The following is a 17,957-nucleotide window of genomic DNA, read 5'->3' as shown; positions in this document are numbered from 1 at the left end:
ATACCGGCCCGCCGCCGTGAGGAGCCGTAGCCTGGAGGGGGGATACCGGCCCGCCGCCGTGAGGGGCCGCGGCCCGTCTCCGGCGCAGAGATGATCGTGACGCCCCGGCGGTACCCCGGCCGCCGGCCGGGAGAGCTGCCGTTCAAGTCGGTGCCCCTGGACAGCATCCCCGCGGGCACGCTGACCCCGCTGAAGGAGTTCCTGAGGCGTCAGGGCGCCGTGGAGGTGGGCGCGGAGCCGGCGGGCCGCGGGGAGAGGAGACCGGCGGCCGGCGGCGTCTTGCAGTCCACGCTGGTGGCGGGCGGCGGGGGCCAGCCGGAGCCGCTGGATGTCAGCGAGATCCCGCCCGGGCCCCAGCGGTGGCTGAAGCGCCCGGCCTGCGAGCCGCCCCCCAGCGAGTCCCCGGCCAAGATCTTCCAGCGGATGAAGGCCAAGGCCCAGCAGCAGCCCCGGGGCTGCGGCACCGACTCCATCCTGACCCCCGCCCCGAGGCCCGCCGCCGCGCTGGCCCGGCTGCCGCAACCCGCTGAGGCGGAGGGCCGGCAGGGACCCGCCGGGACGCCCAGGGGCAGTGTCCGGCCGGAAAAAGGTTGGTTTCTCCGCGAAAGAACGTTAACCTCGGATTTAGGTCCCATACTATAACCTTTAGCTCCCTGTGGCTTTCTCTGTGTTTTGCTTCTGACTCTTCCAGGGTCTGGAAAAAGCAGCGGTGTGCATTGATAGGTGTAAAATAATCATAGAATGGTTTGGGTTGGAAGGGACCTCAAAGATCATCGAGTTCCAACCCCCCTGCCCTGGGCAGGGACACCTCCCACCAGACCAGGTTGCTCCAAGCCCCCTCCAGCCTGGCCTTGAACCCCTCCAGGGATGGGGCAGCCACAGCTTCTCTGGGCAACCTGGGCCAGGCTCTCATCACCCTCACAGCAAAGAATTTCTTCCTGAGATCTAATCTGAATCTTTTTTCTTCCAATTTAAAACCGTTTCCCCTTGTCCTATCATTACCCTTCCTGGCAAAGAGTCCCTCCCCAGCTCTTCTATAGGCCCCCTTCAGGTATTGAAAGGCCGCTATAAGGTCTCCCCGGAGCCTCCTCTTCTCCAGGCTGAACAATCCCAGCTCCCTCAGCCTGTCTCCATAGCAGAGGTGCTCCATCCCTCTGAGCATCTCTGTGGCCTCTGCTGTACCTGTTCCAGCCGGTCCATGTCCTTTCTGTGTTGAGGACTCCAAAGCTGGACACAGAGCTCCAGGTGGGGTCTCACGAGTGCAGAGCAGAGGGGCAGAATCACCTCGGTAACACTACTGGTTTTCCCTCAGATGTTTGGGATTTTTTTTTTTTCTTTTTAAAGTTTGGCTGGGGGTGTTTAATAAAAGGTGTCTGTGCCGTAGCTGATGTTTCTTCCCCTTTCTTTACCTTAGAGGAATCCGTCCCGTGGCACTTTCTCCCTTTCTTGCTCAGTCTGGCTTTAACTGCTCCCTCAGTTCTGTTTGTGAGCGGGACCCCTTGCAACACCTTGAAAAACAGAGAATTGCACTTTATAAGCTTTAAAAAAAAATAAATCAAAGCAAGCCATGACTTTAACTACCTCCCTGCAGTCGATACAGAAAGGAGAAAGGCTGGTGGAGGGACTGTTTGGGTTTTGAAGTCCTTCCAGAGGGTTTCCCCGGGCAGCCTGGCGTGATGGCTTTCCCAGTGTGTCTCTGGTCCCTGACTGGTTGGTGCAATGGGAACTTTAAAGCCCCGTGCCCTCCTGTAGGGGCGAGCAGGAGTGGGAGACCCACTGAAACACTGGCTGCTTTGTGGGAAGGGTTATGTTGCATTGCTACCTGTGTTCCTGTTCCGAATCTCCTGTACTAATCCAGTTTTGGGAGGGGGTTAAGACCTCTGTGGCATGTTGATGTTCATTTTAAGACCTAATTGCAAAAAATTAGGCTAAGTGCTCAGCCTGGCTTACCTCGCCAGTAGTGTGGGCAGCTGTGTGCTGTTCTCATTGGGGGCTGTTGAGTTGTCCAGACGGAGATCAGTGACAAGTGGTGTCCCTCAGGTCTGTACTGGGACCAGCACTGTTCAATATCTTCGTCGGTGACACGGACAGTGGGATCAAATGCACACTCAGCAAGTTTGCGGGTGACACCAAGGTGACTGGTGGTGTTGACACGCCTGAGGGATGGGATGCCATCCAGAGGGACCTGGACAGACTGGAGAAGCAGACCTTGTGTGAACCTCAGCTTGAAAAACAGAGAATTGCACTTTATAAGCTTTAAAAAAAAATAAATCAAAGCAAGCCATGACTTTAACTACCTCCCTGCAGTCGATACAGAAAGGAGAAAGGCTGGTGGAGGGACTGTTTGGGTTTTGAAGTCCTTCCAGAGGGTTTCCCCGGGCAGCCTGGCGTGATGGCTTTCCCAGTGTGTCTCTGGTCCCTGACTGGTTGGTGCAATGGGAACTTTAAAGCCCCGTGCCCTCCTGTAGGGGCGAGCAGGAGTGGGAGACCCACTGAAACACTGGCTGCTTTGTGGGAAGGGTTATGTTGCATTGCTACCTGTGTTCCTGTTCCGAATCTCCTGTACTAATCCAGTTTTGGGAGGGGGTTAAGACCTCTGTGGCATGTTGATGTTCATTTTAAGACCTAATTGCAAAAAATTAGGCTAAGTGCTCAGCCTGGCTTACCTCGCCAGTAGTGTGGGCAGCTGTGTGCTGTTCTCATTGGGGGCTGTTGAGTTGTCCAGACGGAGATCAGTGACAAGTGGTGTCCCTCAGGTCTGTACTGGGACCAGCACTGTTCAATATCTTCGTCGGTGACACCTGGGACCAGCACTGTTCAATATCTTCATCGGTGACATGGAGATCAGTGACAAGTGGTGTCCCTCAGGTCTGTACTGGGACCAGCACTGTTCAATATCTTCATCGGTGACATGGACAGTGGGATCAAATGCACACTCAGCAAGTTTGCGGGTGACACCAAGGTGACTGGTGGTGTTGACACGCCTGAGGGATGGGATGCCATCCAGAGGGACCTGGACAGACTGGAGAAGCAGACCTTGTGTGAACCTCAGGAGGTTCAAGAAGGCCAAGTGCAGGGTCCTGCAGCTGGGTCGGGGCAGCTCCCAGTATCCATACAGGCTGGGGCATGGAGAGCAGCCCTGAGGAGAAGGACTTGGGGGTATTGGTGGATGAAAAGCTCACCGTGAGCTGGCAAATGCACTCACAACCCAGAAATCCAACATCATCCTGGGCTGCATCCCCAGCAGTGTGGCCCCTCTGCTCTGGGGAGACCCCCCAGTGCTGCCTCCAGCTCTGGGGCCACCAACAGCAGAAGGACATGGAGCTGTTGGATGGGGCCAGAGGAGGCCACGGAGATGCTGGGAGGGCTGGAGCCCCTCTGCTGGGAGGACAGGCTGAGAGAGTTGGGGGGTTCAGTCTGGAGAAGAGAAGGCTCCGGGGAGACCTTGGAGCCCCTTCCAGTGCCTCAAGGGGCTCCAGGAAAGCTTTTGCATCATCACATCACAAGTGGATAACCCCTTTTATGGAGTACCAAAAGGGGTTGGTATTGGTGCTGCTTGTTAGACCTTCCTGCTGTGAAACACACCCTGTTTGTGGGCTGGGTTACACCAGACACACGTGCACACACCTGAGGGTGCTGCTCACACCCAGCTGAGGCAGCACAGCCTCTAATGCCCCCAGGAAAAAGCAGAGCTCCTGTTACCCACCCATCCTGGGAAAGAAAAGAAAACCTGTTGTTGCCCAGTGAAGTTTAGTATCTTACGAAGTATGGACTTTGCTTCTACTGCCTCCCATATGAAAATGGTTTTCTTCCCCAAATTTGAAGATTTTTTTTTTTTATATTGTTATTTTCCAGAACTAGTTTGCAATGGGTTTCCCAAGAACCAGATTGCAAAGGTACAGACCGTACACCCCCTGGTGCAGGAGTCCCCTCAGAAGTTCTTCTTGCGTGTAAAGCAGAAACTGCAGCAGCAGCAAAAAGGTACTTGGGGATTGCTCCTGAGAGCTCGTTGGGTTTCTGTTCTTGCTTGGCATCTCTCCTGTGCTTTAAAGGTAGAGTACTGTCCTTCTGACTAATGGAAACTTGGGGGAGAATCCTAACCCTCTTATTTGTTGGCTTTTTAAATTTTATTTATTTTTCCCCTTAGCTTTTAATACATAAGGAGAAAAGGTTTGCCTCCATGAGAAATTCTCTTGTATTTGGTTTTCTCCGTGTTGCTACTTGATGGCGACCCTGTATATTCTTCTCTCCTGTAATTCAGTTTTGGAAATGAGGATGAAGAAAACGATGGGTGGCAAAGGCTTAGTGGTGTTCAGCTTCAAAACTGAGCTGAATTTATCTGAAAACTCAAACCCCAGTGCTTCTGGCTCCCAGCAGAGCAGCAAAAATGGAAATATTTGAGATGCTGTTTTTTATGAAAACAACTTTTTTTGCTCTGCAACGAGGATTCACTAAAGAAAAAATAGAAAGAATAGTAAACAAATACTATTAATAGGTATGGCATTAGCTTGTTTTGGGGGGAAAGTGGGATATCTCTAAGTGTTTAACAGCAGGTGCTGAGGAAAAGCTAGTCCAAACAAGTTCAGAGAGTGGCTTGTGTTAACAACTGAAATAGGTGGCGCTTTTGTAATTGTGATGGCCATCAATAATCTCCGCTCATTAGAAATGGAGCTAACTTTATGAATGTATTTTTATTAGTTCTGAAATATCACTGACTTCTTTGTTATTCTAATGGACAGATCGAGCACCTTCAAACCTGGTCAAGCAGAATGTTCCTCCTCCCACAGCTACAGAAAAGCCATTGGTCAAATCTGCCTTTGCTGAGCCGCTCAGGAGGGACCCTGCAGAGCCCGTGGCTGCTGAGAAGGATGATCAGGATGATTTCCTTGTGGAATCAATGGATGCTGATGATGAAATGTCTCAAAATACTGCTTCTGTGATTATAAGCCCTCCCCCTTTTAAAAGTGGGGATTGGTTAGGAGAAAGGTGGAGAAATGGAGAAGCAAAAGAACTTCATCAAGAGAGAAGAGAATTGCAGCCAAGCAAAGAGCAACCTGCTCAGGGAGGAGAGAAGATACAGGAGACTAATCCTCAAAAGCCCTTGCCGTGCTTATGTAGCATCATGCTCTCTTCTCCCAAAATCCACATTCCGAGGAGGCAAAAGCCAAAAGAAGCCCGTGCAGATCAAGTTGCTGGCAAAGCAGACAAAGAGGTGGGAGAACTTACTTAATACTTTAAGGCAAAGGAGGGATTCCTGTGAGCGCTTGTCGCTCAGAGTTGCTATTTATTTCAGGTTTTTTTGGTCAAAAGTAATGAGTGCTCAGAAGAGAATGAAACTATCCAAGTGTTAATTGCCATGTGTATGATTGAGAGGAAACAAACCTCTGGCTGCCTCTGCAGAGCCAAGGAGGAGGGGTCTTTCTCAGCTGTGGGCCAGGGCTGGTTCCACAGTGACCCGAGTCCGTATGGCTCATGGAGAAGTGAAAGTCTGGGCTCTCCTGAGGAACATCTCCACTCCTGGTGGATTAAGTGGCACAAGAACCTTTTCCTCAGAGACCAGGCTGCAGATCTCGTTTTCAATTTACTACACGCTTGGCAGTTTTTACAACTTTGTGACTAAATCTGGAGGGAAGCAGCACATTTGGAAGTGTGCCGCGTTCCTGGGTGATTCCTTCCCAGGCGGTGGCAGCCTCCATTCCCGGGGGATTCCCTTTGCTCCCCAGGGATATCTGTGGCACATCCAAGCTAAGAGGGTTGTTTTGTTCTCCCTCAGCCTTGTCAAGCATGTCCGAGAGGTTTTCCTGTATTAAAAGTTGCCGTTATGGTGAGCTTTGATTTAAATAAGGAACAGGCACCTGTTAATGTTTAAGATTTGTAGCCGAGGAGCAGCTGCTGGAAGAGATGTCCTGGGACACCAGAGATGTGGGCACTGGGTGGGCATAGCTCTACCTCTCGGGTACCTTCCCTCCCTCAGGGGCAGATCAGGGGTAAGATTGTTAGTGAAACCAGGGCTGATGGTCAAAAGGTGAATGTCATTAAAGAAAAGATGTGGAGTTTATCAAGTGAAGCTGTGAGAAGAAATAGTGATACTTTTAGATGTTAAAAAAATCATTTTCCAAGATGCTTTTTCTCCTAAAACAGTTGTATGTTTCATACACGGTTTTCCAAACTGCAGCTGGAGTGCGAGTGACTTGCTGGCTTTGTAATGTGAAATTAGGGGTGTCAGTAGTTTGCAATATCAGATACAGCCATTGTAATACTGTCTGAATTCCAGCAACAAGCTGGCTAATCAATGCCATTTTATTTTTTCATGGATAACTTTTTTCTGAGCAGTAATGGAGGACAGCTGACCTCGTGTAAGGGGTAATGGCACAGTGGTGGTATCTTTTGTGAGGAGCTTTTGGGATTTGCTAGAGGTCGTGGCTAATGACGTTGTCTTCTCAAAGTCAATTATGAATTACTCAAAAGCTGTAATTTAAATTCCTGTCTTCACTTGTGCATTAGACTCCAGCTTCGTTGTGCTTCAGCAGTTAATGTATATAAAGGTTGTTTTCAGTTTTTCTGGTCTGGAGGCTGGTGCCTATATGTCTCCTTGGTTTATACAGGAGTTAATTTCTATTTTGCTGATGCCTCGGTGACGCTGCATAGTTTAGTCTAATTTAAAAATGACTTTTTTTTTTTTTTGCAACAGAAAAATGTCTGCCTAACCAGTTGGAGAATTAAAGTGATGGATGGTAACACTGCAATATGTGTTGAAGGAAAACGGAAGTAAGGAGTTTTCTGATTTCCATGTGCTGTAGAACGTGCCGGGGGGCTGCAGAAAGGCTGCTCCACCTCCGCCTGCCTGAAGGGCTGTAGCTTTGAGACCTGTGTCCCTAGAATGCCTCGGTGCTGGGGGGGTGAGGGACCACATGGCTGGGGCTGGGGAGCAGTGGGGGAGAAGGGGGCAACTGGGGTTGTCCTGACCTAGGCTGGCTTAGGTGGCCAGGAGTAAATACAAAGTGATGTTCTATTTGAAAATTTTTTTATCAAAGAGGTGAATTCCTCCAGGTGCGCAAGGAGGAGAGTGCCCACCTACAGGAAAATACTGGTTAAAGAATTATTTGAAAATCCAGTCCTGAGTCAATCAAAAAGCTTAAGAGGGATAAAGACGAATGTGTTTGTCCAGTGGATCCTCCAAACTGGTGCTGACTTAGGAGCCTTGTGAGCTGCTACTTCATTTCACACAAAATCTGTGTTGTGGCTGATGTCAGTCAAACATGGCACGGGCTGACTGCCATGGGCCATGTGTTCCTGCCACGTCACTTCTGGTGGCACTGGTACTCCTACAGCTCCGTGGCCAACCGTGGCAGCAGCCAATCTGCCTGAAAACTGACTCTGGTTTTGTGGTTCTGTTTTTGGTCAGATTGTATCCAAACAGCCATAAGATCAGGAAAACAAGCGTCAGGACAAAAGAGAGCTTTAAGCTTCCTGTAAAAGAGGTTGAAGACATTGTGAAAATCATAGCATCGTGCTGGTTGGAAGAGACCTTTAAGATCATCAAGTCCAACCATCAGTCTAGCACTGCCAAGGTGCCACTGACCCGTGTCCCTCAGCCACCAATATGCCCTCGGAGAAGAGTGGATATTGTTCTACTCTTCCTGTCACTGCTCACCCACCGAGCGCTCAGCGCCTTGCTCCTGGGGCAGTGCTGGGACAGGGGGGGACTCGGTGGGCTCTCTGAGAGCTGGTGGGGCTACCTGTGCTGGGAAACAGACATTTGACCTCTATCGTGGCACGTTTGTGACTCCTGGAGTGTTATCACTGCAATAACAATCTAGATGGAGTCCTTCACTCCCTTCAGCTTCCGCAGCCCAACATCAAGCTGATGTTCTGTGACGTGGTCCTTTTGTCCCCTCCAAGGATTAGACAGCACCAGAACTGTTTCTCTTCCAAGCTGAGAAAAGAAACTGTAGCACCTTTTGCCAGCGTTGGTATCGCTCATAAAACATGTTGCATTGCCAGTCTCGTGTGGAATATCAATATTCTAGTTTTAAATGCCTTCTTTTCTGAGAGGCCTGTTTTATTGCTGTTATTGACGTTCTCTGTCTTTTCTTAGAGATATGAGAGACCTGCCTTGGCACAGCAACGCCATTGTGGAACGCGTAGCGCACAACCAAGTTCAAACCTCATCTGGCAACATCTACCTGCTGCAGGGAAATATAGACTCAGCTTCCATGAGGAAAGAAGGTAAGAAGATGATTCTTAATGTAACGTTACAAACGGAAAAGGGCGTTAGATTGATGATGCTGAAGAGAAGGTTTTGCTTTATGCCACTGAAAAGCTCTTGGGAAGACTGTAAGGATGCAAAGTAGTTATGTGATAAGGAGGAGGAGCTTCTCTGGGTTTAAATAGCAATAGAAAATGAGAGGAACAGAAAGAGAATCCTGTAATGATGTGGGCTGTTGAGCAGATTCATAAACTCTGTAGAAAACAACTTGAGCTGGGCAGCAGTAGCCACAGTCTCGTGTTGCTGCGTGGGGATGGTAAGAACGGGGAAAGCTTGTGCTCCTGCTTCCCAGGAGATTGGTGCTGTCTCCAGTTAATGACCCCTCACTTGATTTCTCTATGAAGTATGCTGTTCTCCTAAGCTGGGGAAACTCATCCCTCTCTGGTGTTCAAAAATGTAGTGGCTTCTGAGGTCCTTAAAAAGCCATGACTCTACTGGATGTTACTTCTGCCCTGTCTGACCCAAAGTTTTGCTCAGCTCTCGTTAACGCTGCTCCTCTCTCAAACAGGATTTCCCTACCGTTTCATCAAGAGATTCATGTATGGGTTTTCCAAAAAGTGGAAGGAATATGTTGAGGAGTTTCTTGAGGAAAGAAGAAGGTAATTTCTTTGGAGATTCTGTTTCATTGCAATGTTCTCTTATTGAGACTGTACTTTTCAAGAAAGCTCCTGCAGAGGAGTACAAACAGTTGTAGGTGTGTGCACAAGGACTACATTCCAAGCTGGTCACTGCTTTGGGAGGATACTCTTTTACTCTTCTTCATTACAGTCCTTTGGTTTTGTTCCACTTCTTTCCATAGCCTTAAACACAAGCAAAGGGCATCGCTGATGTCATTTACCTATGTTACTGTGTTGTTACAGGACAACTTTTTCATAAGTTTAGTACTTCTTTTCTTAAACTCTAAATAATTAGGAAGGAACGAAAACAAAATGGTGATGAGGATGACACTGAAGAGAGCGAGGCAGTGGTGGGCACAGATGTGTTAATAAATGGAAAAGGCTCAGCAAGAAATGCAAAGAAACCTGAAAGGAGAAACACCACCTATGAAGTATTGCCGAAGAACGATGAAAACACTTGTGAGTATTTAATGAGAGCTTTTCTTTGGAAAAAAGTTGGGGGTTTTTTGAGAGCTGTTCTCCCCAGTAAAAGATATCCAACAGCTGTCTGGTTTGTACCTCGTTAATTAGGCTGTCAGGGAGAGGGAACACACTGTCTGGGTGTTCGCTTGGACCACAAGGATCCGGAGGTGTGTCTGTGTCTGTGCTTTGCTGATGCCCAGAGCTCCAAGGTGTGCCCAGGGACTGACCCTGGGAAAGCAGCCAGAGTCTGATTTGGGCTGGAGCAGCCAAAGGCAGTGACTCCAGAGCTGCCTGGTCAGCAAAATTCATTTTTCTCCCTTTGCTTTTTTGCCTAAAATACTCTTTTTAGTCCATCTGGGACACCCTGGGGGATTCAGTGTCTCCACTGTGGCTCCACCCTTGGTTCTCCTCCCCAGCCATGCCCAGCAGTGTCAGCTGGGTTAGTGTTAGCTCGTGTCCAGTCCTGGAGCAGGTTTGTTAGGATCCGGAGGTGTGTCTGTGTCTGTGCTTCGCTGATGCCCAGCGGCTCCAAGGTGTGCCCAGGGACTGGCCCTGGGAAAGCAGCCAGAGTCTGATTTGGGCTGGAGCAGCCAAAGGCAGTGACTCCAGAGCTGCCTGTTCAGCAAAATTCATTTTTCTCCCTTTGCTTTTTTGCCTAAAATACCCTTTTAATCCATCTGGGACACCCTGGGGGATTCAGTGTCTCCGCCATGGCTCCACCCGTGGTACTCCTCCCCAGCCATGCCCAGCAGTGTCAGCTGGGTTAGTGTTAGCTCGTGTCCAGTCCTGGAGCAGGTTTGTTTTCTGGCCACAGCCGAGGCACAGAGAGTGCCAACAGCTGGGGGTGGATGGAAGGGACTGTGACCCTGGGAAAGCAGCCAGAGTCTGATTTGGGCTGGAGCAGCCAAAGGCAGTGACTCCAGAGCTGCCTGGTCAGCAAAATTCATTTTTCTCCCTTTGCTTTTTTGCCTAAAATACTCTTTTTAGTCCATCTGGGACACCCTGGGGGATTCAGTGTCTCCACTGTGGCTCCACCCTTGGTTCTCCTCCCCAGCCATGCCCAGCAGTGTCAGCTGGGTTAGTGTTAGCTCCTGTCAAGTCCTCGAGCAGGTTTGTTTTCTGGCCACAGCCGAGGCACAGAGAGTGACACCAGCTGGGGGTGGATGGAAGGGACCGGGGAAAAATTCATTACGTTGGCTTTGCTTCCAAAGGAAACGGTTGTAAAGCCAGAACCTACTGATCCACCTCTTTGGTTTTTGCCTTGTGGTGCGATCCCAGCTGTGCTGGGGTCACCAATAGCTTTTGCTTTTGACTTGGACTTCTCTTTAACACCTTCTCCTGGGTTCCAGCAGGGCCAAACGGTGTGTTCCACTCGTTAATGCTGCAATGCCAGAAAAGCTGGGCTGGTTTTTCTCTCGTTTAACACCTTCTCCTGGGTTCCAGCAGGGCGTTGGCCAAACAGCACTGTTCTGCTCATTAATGCTGCAATGTGAGAAAAGCTGGGCTGGTTTTTCTCTCATGAGTCAGGATTTGTCCAGTGGGACAACTTTTCTGTATCATTCTTTTCCCCATATGAATTTTACAGTATTTATAACCTTCTAAACACAGTAAAAACGAGAAGCTCACAATGGTAAATTCTATAATTTATGAAGCTGATTACCTCAGTCCAATGCTAATTGCTAACCTGAACGCTCTGGAAAGAACAACACAACATTGTAGTGTTATATTTTCCCCGTAATCAGTGCAAACGAGCCGGTCTAAATGCAGCATTGCTCCTACACTTGTGACGTCTGCCCAGCTGAAATAGCAATGCAATATCTGGGACAAAACTGTATTTCATGGGTTGTTTTGGTTTTTTTTTTCCTTGTAGATGTAACCCCAGTGCACAATTCCACCCTGAACAGCTCCAACGGAGTTTACACGCGCAGCGGCCGCCTGGTCAAACCCCCACTGAGTTTCTGGTGTGGGCAACGGGAGGTTGTGGATCAGGGGCTGAACGTGACTATAGAAAAAGGCGGAGTGGATTACCTGAGCATGGTGAGTTTGGGATGTACTGCTATTTACTGCTATCTGAAATACAGGGAATAACCCTGCTAGGGACCTCCCAGGAGGACCGCCATGGTGAGTTTGGGATGTACTGCTATTTACATGTCTCTGGAATACAGGGAATAACCCTGCTAGGGAGCTCCCAGGAGGACTGGCTGTTGTGAGCACTGCCTGAGCTGTGCTGTTCGCATTTATGATGACACTTTAAGCAACTCTAATAATATTCTGGTTAAAAGTGGAGGAAAACAGTGGTCTTTGTGGTAGTTGTGAGCTTCTTTTTTTTTTTTTTACTTCTGTAATTAGTCAGCCATAGGGCACGGGGGCCATGCTAAGGCTCAGCACCGGCTGCAGCGATGAAGGTGTACATCCAACTCGCCGCCAGCTCAAGCAGTTCTGGCTCTTGAGATTTTTAACTGGTGTTTTTGACTATTTGAATGTAAATACTGAGCCTGACTCAAGCTGCTTTGGCTGCCTGTGTTTGGATAAAGGCCTGTGTTCCTCAGCGAGGAGTGAGCAGACGCTGGTCAGTGGAGGTGGGTTTCAAACCTACCCATCCAGTAAAGGTCTGGCTTTTTCAGAGCTGGTGTCAGTAGGCTTGCTCTGTAATCTCTTGCAGAAGCTTAAATTAAATTGTTTTATTTTGAAGATGTTCAGCAGTAAGAGATTCCAAAGACAGACCAGTTCCATCTCCAAGAAGAATAAAAAAAAGGAAGTAATGAAGAGAACAGAAGAAACAGCAAAAATCCAAAGGAAAGGTAAAAAATACATTAATTTCTTTCTTCAGGTAAATCCTTGGGAATGGGCTGCCAATAACCTGTGCTGTGTGTCTCTGAAATGGGGCACAGAGCACCATGGGATGCTTCCTACCATCACCAGTTTCCTTCTTAAGTGACATTTTGCTGTGCCTCATAGGGAAGCAGTGTTTAATTTATTTTTGTGCCCCAAGATGACCATTCAGCAGAGTATCTCCTTGTCCTGGAGATCTGTCGGAGCGGGGAGCTGCAGCAGGACCCGTGCTGCTTCTCTTCCTGCAGACACAGCCTCTGTGGGACAGGGGCTCCCAGCTCTCCAGCAGCGAGGGAGCAGGCTCTTCTGAGCTTGTAGGAGAGCACGGTAAGGGTTGATGGTGCAATGTGTGAGATGACACCCACATCCTCTCTTCCAGGGGAAAACAATGAAAAAAGAGTCAGTTCCAAACCAGGGAGCAAGGGGGCCAGGCACTTCGTGTCGGATGAGGAGGAGAGCGATGGCGCTGTCAGTAGCACAAAGACTGTAACACAGCTCTCTGTTAGGCTGACTCCCTTTAAAGCTGGGGCACCAGTCAAACCCAGCCATCCCAGCACAACGCCAGGAGCAGGGAAGGAGCAAGGAGGAAGGGACTCCACGGAACTGAGTGCCTTCCAGCAGGGCTACAGGTACTCCTTAAGGTCGGCCAAACAACTGCTTCAAGACAAGGGTTTAACAGAACCGTTAAGCAAAGATGAGGAAGAGGGATCCAGTGAAGACATCCCACTGGCTATCAAAAGGAAAAATAACCCTTTCTCTAAAAAAGTCAGTCAAAACTCTGAATCTTCCTCTAACTGTAGAAGTTCACAGGATGGTGCAGACACGGTGTTGGGTGAACCCAGGACAGTACAACACTCTGCTGCCTCCCGTAACACGCCCATCAGGCAAAGTCTGCCCGGCTCCAGTGATGGGTCTGATTTGCTTGAAGGGAAAAATCCCAGTCCTTCCCACCTGCCTTCTCGGGTAATGCAGATAAGAAGCAGAACCAACCTTCCCAGGTATTTTTTTGATTCTGACACAGAGACTGAAAGCAGTGGAGAGGAATTTCAAGTAAAAGAAAAGAATTCAAAAGTACCTGGTAAAAACCCAAGTGGTAAAGTTTTTAATAATGCCAAGTCTTCAGCACCAAAAGCAAGAGAAGCTGAGAGGGAAAAGGTGCAGAAACCTCTAGAGCTCTTCCCGCGGGCAGCTGATGGCTGGTCTGAAAAGGAATTGCTGAAGCTCCACAGGCAAGTGGCTGCCCTGTGTTCCTGGGGACACAATGGCTTTGGGCACTGGGAGGCTTGGGTGGTCTGGGTTCTTCAGATTTGGTCTCTTTTGTGTTATTTAAAGGTTTCCTTTAGGTTTTAATTCCCTCTTACACAGTAAAGTTTACTAACAAATTAAAAAATAGTGAAATAAAAGAGACAGCTGAGCAGTTTCTGAAGTACCTGAAGAAGGGTGAGCCCACAGCAGCCCCACCGCTGTCATCGGGGTAAAGTGAGAGGAACACAGGCATTAGGCAAAGTTTTGTGAATCTACCCTACCTGTTTTTACTTCATCTTATTAGAAGTGATAAACATTCCTCAGAGTAATGCTGAAAAACACAAGTAGGTAAATAATATGGTCAAAGTGTTTATATTTATGGCTTGGCACGGCAGAGAGAGTGCAATCTGTCCCCTGATGGAGTGAAGTGTTAAACATGATAGCAGCCTTCCAGTACCTGAAGGGAGCCTACACTGGGGAGAACCTGTTTAGAAAAGCCGGGAGTAACAGGACGAGGGGCAATGGCTTCAAGCTGGAGGGGAACAGATTTAGACTGGAGATGAGGAGAGGGTTCTTCACTGTGAGGGCTGCAGAGCACTGGAACAGGTTGCCCAGGGAGGTGGTTGAGGCCCCATCCCTGGAGATATTCAAGGAGAGGCTCGACGAGGCCCTGGGCAACCTGGTCTAGTTGGGGGTGTCCCTGCTGACTGAGGGGGGGCCGGACTAGATGGCCTTTGGAGGTCCCTTCCAGCCTGGGCAATTCTATGATTCTATGATGTGCATATCTAAGCTTTGTTAAGGGGAGACAAACTGCAAGAATGTTTAATGCATCATCCAAACATACTCCTGGGCAGTATTTAATACAGACCTTAGGTAATAAAATGCCCGTGTTTGGTTTTGTTTCTTTTAGATGAGACCCCTGCAAAGGCAGGAGCTGCTGCCTGGGGGCAGGGGGAGGTGCTGCAGATAAGGACTGAGTTACCTTGTGCTGGAGCTCTTGGCTGCGGTCGGGCAAAGAAACGCGCGTGTCCTAAAGTGTCTGGCCAAGATGCCGGGGCTGTCTGTGTCCGTGGCACAGTGTCCCTTCTTGGGGACACTGCTGGTCTCTGGGGGTGACGAGGGCTGTGGTGTTGCTCTCTCCTGCAGGGCCATCGCCTCCTTCCCAAAGCACAGGAGCGGGTTCTGGGTGGAGGTGGCCATGGCGGTGGGCTCTCGCTCCGCAGAGGAGTGCCAGCAGAAGTACGTCCAGGAACAACAGGCCAAAGGTTCCAGGGCCCGCTCCAAGAAGAGCACTGCTCCAGGAAAAGCAGAACAGAAAGGTACTGACACCTCGGCCCTGGGTACTTTGTTGTCTTTAAAGAATTCTGAATTCAATATTTATTGTGCAGTGAGAGGCACAGACACAAATGCACACCTGAGTCCCATAGTGGAGGGGGCCATCTTCTAGATTACTCGGGTCTTCTCATCATGTGTCAGCTGTGGGTTAGTTTTCTTCTGCACTTGACTGCCTGCACAAGCAGCTAGTTTGGCTTTAGTCTGAAGATGGGGATATTGGGAAGATGTTCTTCTGAACTGGCCACACCAGTCACTCGTAAGGGACAGCAGGGACAGGAACACACACACCCGTGCGGGGGATAAATCTGAGTGTCTTTTGTCTCTGAAACGCAGGTGTGCAGGGATAATTCTGTTAAAATTGTAATAAATAGCTGAGGTACGTGTGACACTTGCAGTGGCCACTTAAGGCTCCAGACTAAGCTTCTGATGGGTGTGGGGGAGAAATCTTTTTTGGAAGCATAAATCGTTTAAGAACTGAGAGGGTGACAAGCTGTAAGGCATTTCTGCAGAGAGACTGGATCTCACACCAGCACTGACTGCACTTAGTGAATTTTAAAGCCATGCCACAGAACTCGTGTCTTAAACCAGTATTTTGATTCATATAGATAAGAAAGAGCCAGTTGCCATAACTGCCAAAGTGGGGACCTTAAAGAGAAAGCAGCAGGTGAGGGATTTCCTGGACCATTTGCCGAAGGACAACCACGACGATATCTTCACTGCGACGCCCTTTCAGAACAGAAGAATAAAGGTAAATGTGAGCAAATGGCTCTGAAGCGTATCTCACAACACATCTTTCTTTTTGCTGTCTTCTGCCTTTTAAAGCCAGTGCCTCTTCCAGCTGGGACTCCAAAGGCACACGGATGTCTCTTCACCTGTTTGTTCTTTTGTGGGTTTTCTGTGTGGGGACAGTGTGATTCTTACCCCAGTGTGTGTCCAGAGGGGGGTGACAACCCTGGCGAGGGGATGTTTAGGCAGAAGTACCTTCATTGCTGTCTGTAACCTGCCACGTGCTGTGGGGAAACCCCATGGCTGGTGGGAGCAGGAAGGAACTGATGAAAGAATCCATGCATCCCTGGCCAAGACTCCCTGGTTTTGCCGAGAGGTTCTTCAGGAGACTCCTCCTTTGGTAGAATACAATCACAGCCAGTCATTAGGCCCAGGGTCCCCCCCCCCCCCTTTTTTTTTTTTTTTTTTCCCTCAAACTCACTTTGCCTAACTTGTGCTGAGCAAGAGAAACTAACCTCCTTGTGGGGCATGGTGAGATGGTCGTGAGCACATTCCCCTCCCCGGATGGAGCCCAGCACCCTCTTGAACCCATGCAGACTCTTCACATCCACACCTTCTCGTGCGAGTTCCAGAGGTGAACTGTTTGCTGTGAGGCAGCGTCATCTTCTATATCATCTGAACTTGTATTTGCTGGCTTTGTCACGCAATCACAGAATGGTTTGGGTTGGAAGGGACCTTAAAGCCCACGCAGTGCCACCCCCTGGGCAGGGACACCTCCCAGCAGACCAGGTTGCTCAGAATTGTCCTCCACCTCTCATGGGGAAGGGACAGGGAACAACTGTCCTGGTCCCCCTTCACCCCTGGTGCCAGTTAAAGCTCCCCCACCCCAGAACCTGCTGTGCGTTTGACCATCTGCATTTCTTCTCCCTGAACCTTTCCAGTTGTCTCCTTCCTTCAAGATGGAAGGACCAGGAGTTCACTGAGTAATCCTGAAATCCTCTTCCTGAGTAGTAATGGTCAGCGATGAGTTTGCAACCAGAAATGATTTTTTGCGTGTGTAGTAGCAGCCAAAAAAGTGAGATGTTGGGCACAAGGGGAGGAGGATTAGGAGCAAGAGGGAGGTGTCGCTGGCTGCCTGTGCACACTGCTGGCCTCTGAGTCTCGTGAGGGACTCGGTGGAGTCAGAACCACAGCTGAAGTGAGGCAGGGGATGGAGTGACTGCCTGCAGAGGAGAGAACAGAGTCTGGGACCCTTCCCTTTGGGGACAGGACCAGGGTTCAGAGTCGGGAAGAGGCTGTGTCCTGTGGCTGCCCTGAGACAGACCTGCCAGAAGCCTTTTCAGCAGTTGAAAAGGGCAGGTCACTGATTGCTCTGATGTGCCTTTGTAGCTGCCAGCGTTCCGGGGAAGCCAGGATGATGATGATGACTTTGCCCTTACGGACAACCCCATCACGCCTTCCTCATCCATCTTCCCTACGGCCAAAACCCCTCAGTGTGAGCACATCAGCCCGGGAATGCTGGCGCCCATCAACAGGTAGGAGCTCCTGCTGTCCCACCGCTCACCTCGGCCTCTCCCACTGCCCCAGGGCTGGGCTTTGTCTCCTCAGACAGATCTCTGGTGGGACTGGGATGCTGGTTACAGACTGGGAGCACGCAGGGGAACTCCTGGGGTGTGTTCAGAGAAAGTTGTTTCCATCAATAGTGCATGTTTGAGCCACTCAACGAAGTGTGGGCAGCGACGCACTGCCCACCGCCAGCCCTTCTGCTCTGGGGGGGCTGTGACTGGGGCGTCAGCCTCAGCAGGGGGTTCTCGGCTCATTTGGACTCTTAAAGTTTAAATCAATTGCTTCAGGCTTCACTCAAACCAGAATGTTCTGGGACCGTGCAGAGTGAGTGGTGCTGTATCTACAGGACAGGAAAGGAACACCATCTGGGCGGTGATGAAGCCTTGTCCAGTGCTTACATGAGGAGTGGTGATGAAGCCTTGTCCAGTGCTTACATGAGTTGTGGCACGGGGTCTGTGAACCTTCTGTGCTGTTACACTCCCAGAGCTGCTGCCAGCTTTAATTCACCAACAGCTGTCTCTGATGCCCCTCTCATTTTCCCTCTGACTGAGAGCCGTGTGTAGGATGCCTTTAGCCGTCGCCAGCAGGTCCTTGGGTGGCCCAGCAGTGACACTAAGGTGCCATCTCTCCCCTGCAGGAACTACTACGACAGGCACATGCTGCGGATGCAGAAGGCGGCACCAGGCAGCCGAGGCAGCTGGGACAAGGTGAAGAAGATGACGGTAACGCTGCTTTCCTTCACCCCTACTCCCACCTCAGCCACGCAGAGCTGAGCCAGGCAGCAGCCACAGAGTCCCAGGGTCACACACCCCTTGTGTATATTCAGGACAGAAAGCAGGAACCCTCCCCTTCTGCCTCCCAGAGCTCTGGGTTGGGTTTCTGTTTCTCTTGGATAGAAGTTCCAT

At 49.9% G+C, this 17,957-nt stretch overlaps 1 protein-coding gene across 2 annotated transcripts; it reads left to right on the top strand.

Moving 5' to 3' along the window:
• Positions 1-15: 15 nt before the first annotated feature.
• LOC106884960 (mis18-binding protein 1-like) lies at positions 16-17,842 on the top strand. 2 transcript variants are annotated; one of them, XM_014936758.1, is made up of 14 exons: positions 16-589; positions 3,856-3,981; positions 4,788-5,212; positions 6,692-6,768; positions 8,099-8,229; positions 8,778-8,868; positions 9,182-9,345; positions 11,219-11,385; positions 12,041-12,149; positions 12,560-13,409; positions 14,572-14,744; positions 15,366-15,508; positions 16,876-17,021; positions 17,690-17,842. In XM_014936758.1, exons 1-14 carry the CDS (start codon positions 91-93, stop codon positions 17,823-17,825), a joined length of 3,237 nt encoding a protein of 1,078 aa, XP_014792244.1. In that variant the 5' UTR covers positions 16-90; the 3' UTR covers positions 17,826-17,842. The 2 variants fall into 2 exon arrangements, with proteins under 2 accessions (XP_014792244.1, XP_014792243.1); XM_014936757.1 differs by having other exon boundaries at positions 4,740-5,212.
• Positions 17,843-17,957: the final 115 nt, after the last annotated feature.

The sequence above is a fragment of the Calidris pugnax genome, unplaced genomic scaffold, assembly GCF_001431845.1.
Source record: "Calidris pugnax isolate Ruff unplaced genomic scaffold, ASM143184v1 scaffold10, whole genome shotgun sequence".
NCBI classification, from domain to species: Eukaryota; Metazoa; Chordata; class Aves; order Charadriiformes; family Scolopacidae; genus Calidris; species Calidris pugnax.
Note: the sequence above shows the minus strand (reverse complement) of the source record. Positions and strands in the feature narration are given on the sequence as shown.

Coding starts and splice junctions, on each gene's coding strand:
- LOC106884960 (XM_014936757.1), top strand. CDS start 91: ATGATCGTGACGCCCCGGCGGTACCCCGGCCGCCGGCCGGGAGAGCTG. Junction 8,230..8,777: donor AGCTTCCATGAGGAAAGAAG/GTAAGAAGATGA, acceptor TCTCTCAAACAG/GATTTCCCTACCGTTTCATC. Junction 13,410..14,571: donor GAATTGCTGAAGCTCCACAG/GCAAGTGGCTGC, acceptor TCTCTCCTGCAG/GGCCATCGCCTCCTTCCCAA.